The sequence below is a fragment of the Petaurus breviceps genome, unplaced genomic scaffold (genome assembly GCF_028583685.1).
Source record: "Petaurus breviceps papuanus isolate PSGF00001 unplaced genomic scaffold, PetGlider_PUasm1.0 90734, whole genome shotgun sequence".
NCBI classification, from domain to species: Eukaryota; Metazoa; Chordata; class Mammalia; order Diprotodontia; family Petauridae; genus Petaurus; species Petaurus breviceps.
In genome coordinates, this window is record NW_027187327.1 from 10,509,511 (window position 1) to 10,527,259 (window position 17,749).

The 17,749-nt window shown below is 37.6% G+C and overlaps 1 protein-coding gene across 4 annotated transcripts in view; it reads left to right on the plus strand.

Moving 5' to 3' along the window:
- Positions 1-17,749, plus strand: part of COL12A1 (collagen type XII alpha 1 chain) — a 145,590-nt gene that overhangs the window by 41,852 nt on the left and 85,989 nt on the right. For 3 of the 4 annotated variants that reach the window (XM_069067009.1, XM_069067011.1, XM_069067010.1), the window contains exons 13-14: positions 9,221-9,493; positions 15,870-16,136. The exons of the other annotated variant lie outside the window; for it this stretch is intronic. In XM_069067009.1, the coding sequence (XP_068923110.1) occupies positions 9,221-9,493; positions 15,870-16,136 (540 nt within the window). The remainder of the gene's footprint in view (positions 1-9,220; positions 9,494-15,869; positions 16,137-17,749) is intronic. 4 annotated transcript variants of the gene reach the window in all.

A 17,749-nucleotide genomic window follows, 5' to 3' on the forward strand; every position in this document is an offset into this window, starting at 1 on the left:
TCTATCTATCTATCTATCTATCTATCTATCTATCTATCTATCTATCTAATATAGATATAATATACTCATGTAATCTATCTGACAAATTGGGAGTAGTCTCAGAGGGAAGGTATTAAGATTAAGTAGGACTTGGAATGGCTTATTATAGAAGGTGTGACTTTAGCTGAGACTTGATGGAAGCCAGAGAAGCCAGGAGGTAGAGATGAGGAGGGAAAGAGTTCCAGGCATGGAGGGCAGCCAATGAAAATCCTGAGAGTTTTTGGTGTGAGGAACAGCAAAGAGGCCAATGTCACTGTATCACAGACTATGTGAGAGGAAGTAAACTGTAAGAATACTGGAAAGGTAGGAAGGGGTCAGGTTATGTAGGACTTTAAGAGCCAAATGAAGAATTTTACGTTTTATCTCAGAGCTAATGGAGATCCACTGGAAGAGGAGGTGATATGTTCAGACTTGTGTTTCAGGAAGATCAGTTTGATAGCTGTGGACCCTACATGGTGGGGTACCACAAGGATCCTACTGCTCTTCTGGGCCAGCATACTTATTGCTTCCTGCCTGCTAATTCTTCCTAGGAATTCTTTATCTAAGAATTCTTCCTAAGAATTCTTCTTGCCTGGCATGTTTTTGTTGTTCATTTGTTTTAGTTGTGTCTGTGATCCCATTTGGGATTTTCTTGGTAAATATACTGCAGTGGTTCACCATTTCCTTTTCCAGATAATTTTTTACAGATGAGGAAACTGAGGCAAACAAGGTTAAGTGACTTGCCCAGGGTCACATAGCTAGTGTCTGAGAACAGATCTGCCTGGTATGGTTGCCTATACCTCATCCCATCCCATTCTTCATCCTGAGATTTGTTCAGAGTGACTAGGTCCAATCAAAGTGACTTGTTTCTGTGCCTTCCTTTTTCCTCTTCACCTCCTTCTGGGGGTTGTTCAGCAGATCATCATAGCTCCGGCGTGGTAGACTCCTTCCCCTCTCTTTTGAGCCTAGCCTGCCAACTTTGCCCTGGCTGCTAGGATGCCTGGTTACAGCTCTGGTTGAACTCTGCAATAATTTGGTTTTTAGACTGTGTAACGGAAAGGGTTATGATATATAGGAAAGTTACTTAAATGAGATATTAATTGTTTGGCTTGGTATATGGAAAAAAAGTGATGTAGAAATTAAACACTTGGAGACATTAAGAGCAGTGAAAAGCCACCTGTCTAAATTACCCTGTAGAGCACCAAGCACAGTGATACATGCACTTAATAAATAGTTTTTGATGATATTTTATGCACATTGGAAAATCAGGTAAAATTTTCCAGCATCAACATTTCTAAAGATGTATCAGATTTTGGCAAGTATGAAATAGTGAGAGAGCTGGGTCATTATTCTTTATCCCTGCTCTCTTTCCTGCAGCAGAGTAAATAGACTCTGTTGTAAATCACAGATTCTCTGAGTTGGAAGGGGCCTTAGGTCATCTATTCAACTCATATCAGAATGAGAATCCCTTCTGCAGCATACTTACCATCATACAGACTTTGCTTAAAGACCTCCAGTGGTAGGCAACTCCCTACCTCCTAAGGCAATCTATTCTGTTTTTGGACAGCTGTGTTAAAAAGGTTTTCCTTACTTCAAGCCCAGATCTGCCTCTCTGCAGCTTCTTTCTATTCCTCCCAGCTATGCCCTCTGTTATCAAACAGTAGGAGAAGAAGAAGTACCTGCCTTTCAGGGATGCATACCTCTGAAGGAGAGATTAAAGGAAACTACAGACTACATTGTCAGAAGCTACATTTTCAGAAGCAAGAGTAACATAAGAAGTAGAGGCATATAATGTAGATTATCAGAACATTAACAGGTTAATATCACACCTTGATAACATCTTAAAAAATGTCATATTCATGAAAAACCATAAAATTTTGCCCATCATCAGTCTTGTTTATTTGTAGCTGTGTCCAGGTTATTTTGGAATCTTGGAGAAGTAGAGAGAGGGATTAGGGTTAAGACCCCCATCTGTACTTGGAAAAGGAAGAGAGAGGAGATATGAAATCTCATAGTAGGCACAAGGCCTTTGCCAGGAAAGGGTGGCCTTTAGGGCCTGGAAGAAGCCAGTAAGGACACAAGTTCCTAACCCTGGAATAATAGGTCTCTAACAGCCAGTTATGAACTAATTCCTATTTTCTTTATAGGAAAGTAGATCAAATGAGATTGTGGACTGCTTTCAAATGTTTCATTGCCTGAGAATGACAAAATAGGTTCATAAATTTAGAGCTGGAAAGTACCTAGTATATATATATATGTATTACAGATGAGATAACTGAGGCCCAGAGGTTAGGTGACTTGCTCAAAGTCATGGAGGAATTAAGAACCAGAGCTAGTATATCAACGTAGGCCTCAACTCCAGACTTCACACTACTTTCATTATACTTTATTATTTTTTCAATCTTTAGGGCTGGCCTGATAAAGTAGCATTTTAGGATCCTTGGGCTAGACCCTCAAAATGACTTCTCCTCTGCTCAATATTCTTTAAATTGTGGAGATAACCAACTATTCCACAATTAGAGATATGAAGCTTAATATGAAAAAATCTAGTTGAGGCAGAACAGTGACTATTATTAATTCACACTAAAAAGTGACCCATCAAGAGCATGTGAATAACTTCTATCAGATTCTATCCTGTTTCTACACCACAGTGAGTGCCTGGTCTGGGAGTTACGGAAAGGGTAGAAGAAAGTTTAGAAAACATTTGGGTACTTGGCACCTTTTTTGGGACGGGGAAGAATCCAGAACAGGAGGCTAAGAACACCCAATTCTCTTTCCATCATACCACACTGCCTCTATATTGAGGGAATCCTTGAAGGAAGTATGAGAAGAAGAAAAGGTAGGCCTTCTCAAATGATACTCTATAGCAGACTGCATTTTTTCAATCACATAATTGACTGAAAAGTACAGAGATTTCAAAATACTACTGTGGTTGTGTTTTGTTGACTACATCAATATATTTGGTGAACTAGAACAAAATGTAGCTTTAAAAGGCTGTCTAGTAGTTATATATCTTTCTCAAATATTTTAATGCCATAATGAAATTGTGTGAAAGGTGAAATAGCAGAGATTGCTTCATTACCCTCTGATCATTGATATAAAGCAAGGCACACAACAGGGAAATGTGCTCACTAACGATACTGGAATACCTTGCCTGAATACAAATCTGGCACTGGCTGTGTAACCCTGGGCAAGTCACTTAATCTTGTTTGCCTCAGTTTCCTTATCTGTAAAATGGGAAATGGCAAGGTACTCCAGCATCTTGCCAAGAAAACCCCATATGAGGTCATGGAGAGTTGGATACAACTGGAAAAAACTCAACAACAGAGTCTCTCTATCCAACTGCATATGGATAATAAGTGCTCTTCACTCACTCAGTTTTTTTTTTCTCAGTGTAGGCCTAGCACTCTGTCCTCTGTGCCACCTAGCTGACCAGAAAGACTCTCAAGTTTATATATCAGTGCATATATCTTTGACAAGCACTGCAGATAGATGATAGTGGGCCCAGAATAAAACAGGAGGAAGAAAGTAGGCTGGGTTACATTTGGAAAATTGTGCAGTACTTTTAATGGCATTAAACTTCTTCCTGAAACAAAAAAATCCATTTTCCTAAAACTAGTATTCTTCTGGTGATGCTGTATGGCTGTAGATCATATACTACTATAGTCTCTGAGGAATAAAAATTGCTGGTCACTCAAAAACTGATGAAATTATTAAGTTAGAGGATATAGAGAGAAAAGAGGGGAGATAATAGGGGGTGTACCCCACAAATAGCAAGTGTTACATAAAGATCTAGAAAAGGAGACTGAGTCAGAAATGTAGGAGAAGGAGAGAGCAGCAACATGGAAACTCACAGAGGAGAGAGTATCCCAAAAGAGATGGTTAATAGTGTCAAGTGTTGCAAAGGTGTTCAAGAATGTTGAAGACTGAGAAGAGTTTAAATCTCCCATTTTACACAGGGTAACTTTTGTCCAGAGAGGTTGTAACTTCCTGAGTTCACCTAGCTAGTTAGTGAGAACAAGGTCATCCAGGTCATTGGACTTTAAATATCATGAGTTTCCATTTCTCCATTTGTTTATTTTTCACATAATACCTCATTTTAATTGTTAAAGTAAGAAATATTGAACTCTTTGGGGAATTTTAGTGTTTAGCAGGAGTTTATTTTCTTATAATAAATATACTAGTTGGGTCATATACCCAGCATGAAATTACTGGATTGAAGAAACTGCTATAGTGTCTGTAAAAAGGGCACAGAATCAGGAAGTGAGAATTGCTTTGCAAACAGTAGGTGCTCAGTACTTATAAATGTCTTTGATTAACTGACTCACTACTAAGAGTTAGAAGTCATTAAATTTTGCTACTTGTTTACTTTTTCAACCACAGGTCCTGGATGAGGTTCCTGTTGACTTTAGCCAACTTTTCCTTGAGTCCACTTACTTTTTGGCTATAGAGAGTGACTGTAGTATGGAGAAAGATGGGGAGTAAAAAATACTTAAACTGGACTATTTATGTTTTATTCTACCCAGATCAATAAGTCCTGCTTCAATAAGTCATGATTGGATGTTTTGAACAGTTTGATTTAGAAAACTTTTCATTTTTTAATCCATTCCTTGTTAAAGGGATTATGTTTGAAAAACAATTTTCTACAATCTTTTCTTTTTAAAACTATTGACCATCACAAATTCACCCATTTTACAAAGATCTTACTTTAGTTTTATTTTATTTTTTGGACAAGATCTCTGATTTCATCAGTGTAGGGAATTCCTTGGGGCAGAATTTCCTTTATCAAGTCAGGCTAGCACATTCTCTGGAACTTAGTCTTAGAAAGTGACCTAGAGAAGGGAGCAGTTTAGTGACTTGCCCAGGGTCACAAAGCCGGAATGTGGTAGATGTTGGATTTGAACCCAAGTCCTCTTGATTCAGAGGCCACGTATAAATTGAGAACAGAGAATAGTAAAGGGGAAAACCCTGAGAAAAATTCCTTTACTTGGCTAGTAAACTTCTTTGCCCATTTTTCAGTGAGTTCAGAAGTATGTTTGAGTTTGTATTTTTCTTACAGTCTTTCCACCGGCCACCTACTTGTTCTCAAAATGAAATCATTCAGCTGTGTTTGTGACACTGAAGTCTGTTGTCATGGGAATGAGTATAATGTCACAAACAGCATTGTAGCAAGTAGGAATAAAAATGGACTGAGAAGCAAATCCTTGGGAGAAAATAAGTACAAGTTGGAAGTGTCGATGTCTTTTGTTCCCCACTCCCAAACCATCCCAGCATTAAATGTGAAAAAAAAAAAACCCAAATCCACTGCAACATTGGAGCCAACTGTAGTTTCATAGTCATGCTTTTTGTGTTTCACTAATGCTTCACTGAGTTGGTTTTTAGTAGGGAGGAGAGGTACAAGGAGAGGGTATCTTTGGGAACAATCTCTTTTACTGAGTCTAATGGTCACAAGATATTAATTAGGCAAAAATGGAGTGAGTATTTTCTATAGTGTGAAAAAGTGAGATATATGCACATTATTCATTTATCTGTGTATTACATTTCCCCCCAGTGGAATATAAGCTCCTTGAGGACAAAGACTATTTTATTGTTGTCTAAGGATGATAAACATATCACAGTAGTTTTTGAATTGAACTGAATTGAGTTCAGTTGACTTGGAACAACTTTGTCTGGCACTAGTCCAGAAATCCCTCCCATTCTCTTCCATTCCTCAGAGATCTCAGACAGTAGTATAGCAGTTTCATCTACTGGTTGCTTTAGTGCCTGGGGATGAAATTTGTCTAGAGTCTACATTCAACACAAATGTTAATTCTTGACATTATGGGTGGTTTGGAATCTTTCCAGAAACAAATAGCAATTTTAAGGGGGATGGGAGGTGGGAGAAGTGGAAGTTGGAAGATGTCAAAGAGATAGATGATTGGGGAAATGAGAGTGAAGCTAATTATGGGGTTATCAGGTGGTTTCCCTTTAAGTAGTGGTAGTGGCTTCACCCTCGAAGTCTTAGAGTAGAAACTGTATCACCACTTGTTTTATATGTTGTTGAAGAGATTCCTTGTAAAGATAGCAAGTTTCACTCTGTAGTCACAGAGAACCCTGCTGATTCTGTGACTGTATCCATATACTGCATATGTCAAATCCAGAGTCCTATTACCTGAATAACATTTAGTGCAAAGGTGTTCTTACAAAGCAGTACTTCCATGTTGTTGCATGTAAAGAAAATACATGACTTGTGGTCACTTTTGGAGTTTAGAGAGCTTCAGAGAAACACAGCCACCCCTCCCCACCTTATATGAAACAGTCATAAGTTTTGAAAGAAAATAAATTACTATGATTTTGGAAATGTTTTAATGATTGTAGTGAAATGCATGCTTAATTTTCCCCTTCTCCCCCATCCCAGAAAGGATGTTCTGTCAGCCACTTAAGTTATTTATAATAGAGTTAGAAGTTTCCAATTGAACTTGAGGTTTCAGAAAAAAAGCCCCAACTTTTTTCCCTTTTCATTGAACTGCATCTTTTTTTTTGTTCAATGTGGCTTTTCTTTCCTCTGTTACCTTTTCTTTCCAGGTTCTAGAATGTTGTTGTACATAACTGCAAGGCATACATTATTTTTTCTCCCTTCTTTATGGCAAATTTATGATAGTTGAAACAATAATGATCTTAAGAATTCTTACAGTGACTTTTTGTATTACTTGCTTGAACACCCAGCAATTGCTTGCTAAAAATTATGCTGGGAAAGCAGATAGTTTTATGTTGATGTCATATTATGGCAGAAATCCTATTTGAAGTAGCCAATATAAAGTGACTTGTATATTTATATTACATTAAAATATGGAAAGAGTAGCTGTTTTATTGGGAGAAAGCTGTGGTTTGGGTTTTCTTATTTTCCATTTGGATTATATTAATATTTTTTATTGAATGAAAGGGCTTGAATTTGGGAACAGAAATTTTCAGTGATTCCCCCTGCCCCATTCTAGATTATAGACCCTTTTAATAACTAATTCTTTTCCAGTGTTCTAGAAGAATGGGTATTTTTTCCCCCAGTTTCACTGAAAGGTTATCCTTTCACATTTATAACTCCATAAAAGCCAACAACAAGGAATGTATATTTGTAACTAGTTTTGCCCATTAGAATGAGGCCATATTTTAGAGTTTTAGTGAACTACACATTAGAGCTGGAGATTTGTTTAAATTAGACTGGTAGAAAGCACAGAGCAATGGAAAAAGCCCTGGGCTTTGTATGAATGAGGAGACTTTGGAGGTCCAGTCCCAGAACTTTCTGCCAGTAGATAGGTATGAGATGGTCAGCAAGTTTATGAGATGGTCAGCAAGTTCACTGTGAACTTCCCCAGGCTCTCATTAAAAGAGGAGTGGTTGGCTAGCTGATTTAGATGGTTGTCTTCAGCTTTAAACACCTAATTCTTTTCTATATCTATATATACCTCTAATAACATCTAATGTATACTACATAATATGTATATATGTATACATTATACACACATATGCATGCATACACATACATATATGCATACACAGTAGAATTGTAGGAAAAAACCTTTGAGGACCTTGTCCATGCCCCAAGGTAACTGAGGCATGAAAGAAGATGAAGTCCTTGGGAAAATCCTGAAGATATAAGTTAGGAATGTATTTTATAGAGGGAATAGAAGAGAGATATCATAATGACATTTGAGCCAATAGAAAAGAAATTGGAGATATGCAATTCCATTCAGGGTAATTCAATGAACATTTATGTAATACCTTATACTGTGCTAGGCAGTGGGGATAGAAATATATACAAAGGATCATTAATCTGGGTTTATGAGACCTTAGAGGCCATCTGGTCTAACTCCCTCATTTTACAGGTGAGGAAACTGAGGACTAGAGGGGATAAGTGACTAACCTGAGGTGTAGGAGATAATAACTTTCATAGATTTAGAGTTGGAAGGGAAGTAAAAGTTCACTTAGTCCAATTACCTCATTTTATAGATGGGGAAAGATAGTACGTGTAAGCTATATGGGAGATAACATGGGAAAAATAGATTGGGGTCATATTGTGGAGGGCCCTGTGTGCCATACCAAGACTATCCTTTATAATAGAAGTCAAATCAACAAATGTTCACTAAGTGCCTCCAATGGGTTGGGCTTTGTGCTAAGAGTTGAGAAGATGAAGAAAGGCAAAAAACCAACAACAGCTCTTAAGGAGTTCACAGTATTGTGGGGGGAGACAACATGCAAATAGCTATCTACAAGCAAGGTATATGCGGGAGGAATTGGGAATAATCTCAGGGGAAGAAAATAGCACTAAGGGGGGTTGGAAAAGGCTTTCTCGCAGTAGGTGGGATTTTAGATGAAACCTAAGGAAGCCAGGGAATCTAGAAGTCAGAGATGAGGAAGGAGAGAACTCCAGGAATGGGGGGCAGCTAGTGAAAATGCATGGAGTTGGGAGATGAAATGTCTTGTGGGACAAACAGCAAAGAGGCCAAGTTTTTAGTTAGACTTGTCCGCTGACTAGGCTTTTAAAGAAGATTAATTATGTAGTTTTTATGATAGAGAGGCAGGGGAAAATTTTGGAGGAAAAGAGCCCTTTGCATTAAGTAATATAAGAACTTGATTTGGAGTCATGGCAGTGGGGATGAGTAAGAAGGGTTGGATATCAGAAGCTTTGTTAAGGAAGAAGTGACAAGAGCGGGTAACCAAGTTGATGTGGGGAACAAGAAAGAAGAAAGAATCGAAAGATGATTTTGAAGTTTCAAACCTGGCAGAATGAGAATAAAGTTGGTTTTTGGTAGAAATAGAGAAGATAGCGGGAGGGGCTCATTGTCGGTAGAAGATATTTTCAATTTTAGATTGATTTTGAGGTACTTGAAACAACCCTTTGAATAGTAAGGATGAGGATGATATAATTGATGATTTTATCAGTATTGGGAACTCCCTGTATGGGAACTCACTCCATTACTTCAGATGCAACCTGTCTATGGCTTAATAGAGAAGTCCTAGAGAATTACCTGAGGCACGTAGAGAATTACCTAGGAGTCATCCAGCTAGTGAATGTCAGAGAAGGACTTTGAACTTGGATCTTTCTGAGATCAAAATCCTTTATGAACTGAATATAAATTTAAAAAAATAAGAAAGGATTAGATGTTTATATGTATAATGCATATTCTTGCATGGATTCATTTTCTTAAAAAAAATTTCTCTTTTGTAGAACGAGGTTCTGCTCGGGACTTGATTACTAAAGATATCACTGACACTTCCATTGGAGCATATTGGACATCTGCTCCAGGGATGGTTCGTGGTTACAGAGTTACATGGAGATCCCTTTATGATGATGTTGAAGCTGGAGAAAAGAACCTTCCTGGAGATGCAATTCATACTGTGATAGAAAATCTGCAACCAGAGACCAAATACAAGATTTCTATATTTGCCACCTACACCAGTGGGGAAGGGAATCCTTTGAATGGAGAAGCTACAACTGAATGTAGGTGACATTTTACATTGTTAGTATTTATTATCTCATGGATTCTGGTCAATGTGTATTAATAGATGTTTAAAAGTGTGAATATGTATAGTTGGTTCTCCAGTCTACATATATTTGCTTCATATTGAAGCTTAAGACTCAGGAATTGTAGAAAGGATCATAGGATCATAGATTTGGGCTGAAAGGTACTTTTAAGGCCACTGGATTCAGTCTTCTCTCCCATTTTGCATATGAGGAAACTAGTACATGTCTAAGGCAGGATTTTTAAATCAGGTTCAACCAACTCCAAATCCAAATCAGCTAAAGCTATGCTGTTTATTTTGGGGAAATTTAGTACCTATAAGCATTGGGAGAAAGGATGAATGTGAGAAAGGACCAAAGAGCCAAAGAGCGCCATTACTTGCTAGGAAAGGAAAGTAAACTCAGAAAATCTCTTCCACCTATTTACTTTTAGTTTAGTTAGGTTATATGTAGTTATCTTCTTGTTAATGAACCTTGCTTTTCAAGATCCCTTAAATGTTGGTAGTAACCATTCTAATTTCTTTATACCAAACTCAATGCCACATCTTAGGGCCAATGGAAGTGTTGGGGAGGAAGTGGAAATGTTTTGAAGTAAGAAAGTCCATCCTTTCAACATCAGAAAGCTGCTTCCTCAACCGGACCACATGACTCATTGTTGCCTATTTTTCTGAGACCTAGTATTCTTTCTAGAGTTGAATTAGGGAGTACTGAGTGGGATAACAATGTGTTAATTGATTATTATGGAGTTATCAAAGACAATTAATTGACTCCAAATAATACTTGATTGGTCATGTGCCTTAAGCTACTCTCATTGTTTCTTGCCTGGGATTTCTGTTTCTGCCCTCTGTAAGGGAAGGGGAATTTTAGGAAAGGGGAATGGAGGAACTGTTGGTAAGAGGGCATGCATCTTTATGTTGTTTTATTAAAAAGAAAATGATGACTAGGTCAGGTCAATGGCCAGTCTTTCAGGTCTAGTGGAGAATTGAAGTGTGCAGTGACTGACATTACTGATTTTTCTGCCCTTCTAATTTGTTTACTTCCAGAGAAAAATCTCAAGGGCTAAACTAAGAATTGAGTTAGTGTAAATTAACATTCTCAGACAAAGAAATTTGGTCCTGGCTTGTGTCAAACATAACCAGATTCTCTATAGTTCTACATAATTTAGCAGAAAATTAAATTTTGCAGAATAGTTATTGACATAGTTGGTTTCCATGGTAAATTTCATATTATATCTGGAATGTATTGGCTGTTGTTTAAGGATGAGTATTTTGATTGTTTTTTGGCAGAAGTTCAGTTGATGTAAAAATAAGTAATGTGTAGCAAATTAAGATAACATGTGAGTGAACCTTCCAATTAATTTCTTTGATTATTAAAAGCATATCCTTTCTGTGTTTGGAAAATTTTTTAAATGTAGGTGTCTAAAGATTGACAAACATTGCATTTGCCAAAAATCATGCTCTATGTGCTGTCTTCTTGAAGGTGTGAATCTTCTAATAAGTTCTTGTGAAGGGAATTATTGAATAGGAATGTGTTAGTCTCAAAAACATGTGGGATGGCAGAAATCTTAAGTTGCTCTCTACCTCTCTGAAGCTGAGTCATAGTACTTTCTCAATAAACACTTGTTGACTGATTTTGTTGTTATTGAATTTAAAAGGCCTCCTCTGAACTGGGAGAAACCAGAGTAGCATTGAATTTCATTGTTGGTTGAGGTCAACTACTTTAAAGGTTGAAGTTAGAGAACTTGTTAGAGGGTGAACGCAGTTTATTTGTTCCATTAGCCATCTCTGAGTTTTGTTTAAACTTTTGCTGTGAAAGATAAAACAATTTGGAAAATGTTCTTGAAAAGTTGCGATAGGTAAGGGGCAGGGTGTCTAGGCCATTTTTATTTGTAGCACAGATGAGACTTTCGAGGAACTTTACTTCAAAGGTATGAAAAGTTTTATCCTGTCTTCTTTGCTTCCAGTAGGGAACATTTTGCTGAGTACTTTCAATATAGCTTTCAGCTAAATAGCTCTGGAAACATTGTAAAGTACAGGAATATGGTGGGATTCTTTTAGAATTCTGAATTGGAGTTATGGCCAAGATTCCAGTAGATAGAGAGCTAATGTATGAGCACTTGTACGTGTATGTGTATGTGTATGCATATGTACATGTGGATGCATGTGTGTGTATACATAGGTATGTGTTCCTAGTCTGAGATAGTTAGTTTAGTGGTATTGCTACCTGGAGGCATCCCACGGAAGAGAGGAGACGTCAGCAACATGGGGCGAAGGGAGAGGCGAGGAGAAGAGAGGATAGTACAGCAATGCATAGCACAACTTGTCAATGTTGTCGTTATTTGTCCTTTGTTCTTGAAGAGGACTGTGATGTCATGGTGGTGATGCCATGACATGCACCATGCAACTTTTTTTTGTGGTGGTGAGCCAACCTAGTTGCTTTTTCCAAAAGCCTGAGGGTCAGTTAATAATTAGCACTAGATGTACAGAAATTTGCTGAAGTTTCCTTCTGTTATTTTCTGTAATTTATCATAAAGGATATAACTAAGAAGCCTGCAAGATATCACAGTATGAAGCATGAAATTCAAAAGTCTGGTTTAAACATATTTAGATTTTTAAGTATTTGCACAGCTTGGGAATCTTAGCACTTGTATCAGGGGAGTGGTAACAGATTTTTGGAGTGCTGGTTGCTATTCGTAACAGCTCCCAAGGATTTTTTTGTATGATCATATTACATTCTTCTAAACTTTGAAGATCAGTGAAATTAGACTGGGCAACTTGTGTAAGAGGAAGAGATCTGATACTCATTCTGAAGAGGTTTGATTTTTTTTTTTTTAGTATTGAACTAAAAACTAGTTCTGTGAATGTAATAGCCAGAACTCTTGGTATTTCAGCACATATTTATGTAGAAAAGTGAGTCATTATGGAATGGTTGACAATGTGCTAAATTTGGAGTTAGGAGACCTGGGTTCAAATCCCCTCCTACTGCTTACTATTTGTGTGAACTTGGGTGATTCATTTAACCATTCTGGGACTTATTGTCTTATTTGTAAAATGAATTTCTTTTTACTGATAGCCTTGAAGTTCTTTCTTTTTATTATTTTTAGATTTTTTTATTTGCTTTTTTGGAGGGGGAAGGGCAGGGCAATTGGGGTTAAGTGACTTGCCTAAGGTTGTAGTAAGTGTTAAGTGTCTGAGGTCAGATTTGAACTCAGGTCCACCTGACTCCAGGGCCTGTGCTCTATTCACTGTGCCACCTTGCTGCCCCCTTTGAAGTTCTTTCAAGGTCTAAATCTGGGGTTTTCAACCCTGGGTCCATAGACCTCCAAGAGATCATTTATAGATTCCAGGAGATCTTTGAACTTGCATGAGAAAAAAAAAAGACATCTTTATTTTCCCTAGCCTCTATTGGAAATCTTGCATTTTCTGCCTTTATGAATTAAAAAAACCCAGCAACAAAAACCTTCCAACATTCTTCTGAGAAGGGGTCCACAGATTTCACCAGACTGTCAAAGCGCTCTATGACATGAAAAAGGTTAAGAACTCTTGCTCAAAGTATATGATCCTATAATTTAAACCTTTCCTGGGACAGGCCCACACAAACTACATCTTAACCCACATTTGATAATAATCAGGATCCTGAGCCAGTAGTCACTTCAGTGAATGTTGACATCACCTTTTTTTAAGAGCCCAAGCAAGACATTATAATTTTTTTTAAATGGGAAAGCTTTTAGCTTTCTTTTCATTCAAACTGGTTTTTCTTTATCCAATAATTTGTAATAATAGAAAATTGTGAGTTGAATTTGAATGCATTTTAGATGAAAATATCTTAGATTTTTTTTTGTATTTTAATTTATTCACTTCTCTTCTCTTCATATCCATCATTACTGGACATAATAAGAGTACAGATTCACTGAACACCTAAGTTTAAGATTTTGTATTTGCTTTTTAAAAGGTTAATATTTTTTTTGGCAAATCATTCAGTTTTTTGGCCCTCCATAATCCCTTAATACAAAGGTTCTTAACCCAAGGTTTGTGAATTTATTAAAAAAAAGCAATAACATCTTTTGGAGGTGGCTAGGTGGGGCAGTGAATAGAGTCCTGACCTTGGAGTCAGGAGGACCTGAGTTCAAATCTGGCCTCAGATACGTAATACACTAACCATGTGACTTTGGGCAAGTCACTTAACCCCAATTGCTCTCCCCCTTCCAAAAAGCAAAAACCAAAAAAAAAAACCCCCCATATTTTGATAATAGTATATCATATAATTAGCTTATTTTGTAATTCTATGTATCTTCTGTATTTAGAAACATTATTTTAGAAAGTTGTCCATGACAAAAAAAGATTAAGAGCTCCTGATTATTGTAGTGGAAAGCTCCTGAGCTATTCTTTTGTTGGAGTCTCTTGGTATACTCAGTTAGTTCATCAGTGGCAATTTAACATATCCTCCTTCCCTCCCCCTCCCCCCTGCCATTGCCCATAAGGGATCCAGAGCAGGAAATTGTAGTTTTTCTTAGTATGGTGGTTTATACTTATCATCAGGCCATGTCAAATGTTACCAGAGCAAATTAGGAGAGGAGCTGACATTACTGTTGGAATACTTTTATACAAATCCACCTTTGGTCGATATTTAGCTTGAGAATTCTTTACCTGGACAAAGATGAATGACCATGGTATTTTAAGTTACTTTGTTATTTTTATTATTGTTATTATTATTTTGTCAAGATCTATAATATCTTTGGCATTGGGGGCTCCCAGTCAGGGAATTTCTCTTACCAATACCTATATGAACCTTACAGTCTTTCAGAGTTGCCTGGAACTCTGACATTAGGCTAAGTATCAGAGGTCGGAGACTTGAACCCAATTCTTCCTAACAGAGGCAAGCTATCTATCCCTTATGTCTTGTTGCCTTTCTTTCCTTTCTCTTTCTCTTCATTTTATCTCCTTCTTTCCCTTCCTTTTTTCATCCCCTTCTTTTTTTCCTTCCCCCTTCCCTTCCTCTCTCTTTCTTCCTTCTTCTCTCTCTCTCCCTTTTCCTTTCCCTCTCATATTCTTTTCCTCTTCCCCCCTCTCTCCACGTCCCCCTTCTCTTCCCTTCTTTTCCTTCCATTCCCCTTTTTCCTCCTCTTTCCCCTCCCTTATTCTCCTTTTCCCTCCCCCTTCTTCCTTTTCTTTTCTTTTCCCTTCCCTTCACTCTTCCTCTTTATGCCCCCTGCCCCTTCTCTCTTTCAAATAGTGAGGGGAAATTTTAAATAATTTTTCCTAGGAGCTTACAGTTTATTCCTATATAAAATTATTCTAAGCTTTTGAAGTATCTAATTCCTGAACAAATGAAATAAAAATGCTAACAGTATTGGCAGAATATAAACACCACATTGGCATAGTAAAGAATAGAAGTTACATGATCTCTGTTAGAAGTTTAATTACCCTTTCATTAAATAAAAATCACCTAAATATCAGAGAAAGATTATTTTTTCCAATGATATTTATTATGCCTTGAGCAAACACTTCAGACATGAAGGATTCCTGTCAGACTAAATTTTCACAAACCAATTTTAAAACTATTGAGACATTATATAATGGCTTATCTTTTTATATCCCTCTTCTTTACCTTTTCTTGGGAGAGAACACAAGAAATTTCATTAATAACCTTCATTCTGGCTAAATAATTTTCTGGGTCACTCTTATACTCCTTGCAATGGCCCCTGTCAAAATTCCCTTGCAGAACTAACAGCTGTGAAATTCCTCAAGGCATTGGGTTTTAAGAGAAATTCTTTGCAGATGGGAGTAGGATAAAATTTCTAAAAGCTTGTCCCAGGAAAAGGATGTTTTCTTTTCTAAATTCCTTAGCATTCAACTAGGAAATCCCTAGGATCTAGACTTCTAGTTTTCAGGGGACAGGCAAGAAAGGTCTCTTAGGATCCTTTATTATTCTCAGTTTACAATAGATTACAGTGCTGAACTATGAAGCACCATGATCCTTGACATTCATATAGAGCTTTAAGATTTGGAAAACATTTTACAAAGAATGTTTCATTAGAGCCTCACATGAACCCTATGGGGTAGGTACTAAAGGTATTATTATTATTATTTTCATTTTATAAATGGGAAGATTAAGGTTTAGAGAAGTTTTGACTTGCTAATAATCAAGCAGTTAGCAAATGTCAGGGGGTAGGATGTGTCTTCAAGTCTTCTTAATTCTGGTCTACAACTTTATCCACTAGGCTAGTCTGCCTTTCCTAGATTACTTGAATATCAAAGCATAGATCGTTACTTTTTGCTTAGATGGTGTTTTATTACTATATAACATGTTTTCTTTTTTACTGACCTGCAATTTAATCTGGCTTTGCATCCCACAGTATCTCAAAATGCTAGGACTCTGAGAGTTGATGATGAGACGGAAACAACAATGAGAGTCAGTTGGCAACCAGCACCTGGGAAAGTTGTGAATTATCGCATTGTATACCGGCCTCGTGGAGGAGGAAGACAGATGGTGGCCAAAGTGCCCCCCACAGTCACATCAACTGTGTTAAAACGACTTCAGCCTCAAACCACATATGACATCACAGTACTTCCAATTTACAAGACAGGAGAAGGAAAACACAGGCAAGGATCAGGAACCACATGTATGTATAATTTTAAAGGTGTTTTTTAAGCTCTTGGAATCCTAGAACCCCAGAGTTTGAAGGGACATAAGAGACACATTAAACCCATACCTGAATAAAAATCTCATCTACACTATATGCAGTAGGTGGTCATTCCATTCTTACTTGAGAACCTAGCTGTGTGCCAGGGCCCATTCCATTTTTGGTTAGCCAGTTGTTAGGAAGCTTTTCTTTATATCAACTCTTAACTATGCTTTTTTTTTTCAATTCCCATTGGGTTCTGACTTCTGAAGTCAATAACAAGTCTATTTCCTCTATGTGACAGTCTTTCAAACACTTGAAGTCTACTAGTGTACCTTCCTCTCATCCACCCTGTTTCCTTTCCAAAAAGTTTTCCTTCCTCCAGACTAACTACTGACAGTTGCTTCAAATAATCCTCCATAGAATGATCCAAAGTCCTTGATCATGCTGTTCTCTCTGTTCTTCATACTATTCATCTTACCTATGTCTTTCCCAAATGATTATACTCAGTCTGACCAGGACAAGATTTAATATGACTAATACCTTACAAGTCTTGGGCACTCTGCCTCTCATGAGGTAACCCAAGATTTCATTATTTGTTTTGGCTGTTACATCCCACCCTTGACTCATACTGAGCTTATAGTTTATTGAAACTGATGAGGGAAGAGGATAGAATTTAACTCGGTGTATGAGCATTTATAAGAAACATTGACTCTGATTCTCTTATCTCTTGTCCTAACTTTTCGACAACTCCTTTGCCTCCTTTGATGGTTATTTTTCCTCTTTTTGTCCCCTATAAGTAGGTATCCCTTTTTCCTTCTTTCTCTACACTCTTTCCCATAGTGGTGTTATGTCATTCCCTGGCTTTAATTGCTTCTATGCAGATCACATTCAAATGTCTGTCTCCAACTTTGGCTGCTCTTTTGAACTCCAGTCCCAAATTCCTAGCTACTTATTAGGTATCTATTCCTAGATGTCTTGCTGACATCTTGAATTCAACATGTCCAAAAATCTGCTCCTGCTCCCAACTTCCCTAATCCTTTTGTTGGCCCTCTTGTCTTCCTAGTAACCCATGCTTGACATCTTGGAGTCTTCTTGGATTCTCCTCTCTTCTTCACTTTGTTCAATGTCCAGTCACTTGCCAAATACAGTTGACTTTATGCCTGAAACATTTCTTACCTTTTCTTTCTCCTCACACAACACCCTAATTCAGAGCCTCATTACTTTTCATCTAGGCTATTGTGATAGTTTTCTAATGAGTCTTCCTGACTGGTGAGGACTTCAACTCTGAATGGAATGCTACATTCCTTAAAATGAAAAGTAATAGACTACTGCACCTCTGGTGTCTTCCCCTCTCCAGTTTATCCTTTACACTGTTGTCAAAGTAATCTTCCTAATGCACAGGTCTGATTGGATCATGTTAGAGGCAGCATGGCATAAAATGTAGGGGTGTGGAACCTGTGGCCTTGAGGCCACATGTGGATTAAGATTCCCCTTAATAAAAGGATGTGTTCTGTGAAATTTGGATTCAGTCAAAGGGTCACACTTGAGGACCTAGAGGGCCATATGTGGCCTTGAGTCTGTAGGTTCCCCACCCCTGGCATAATGGATAG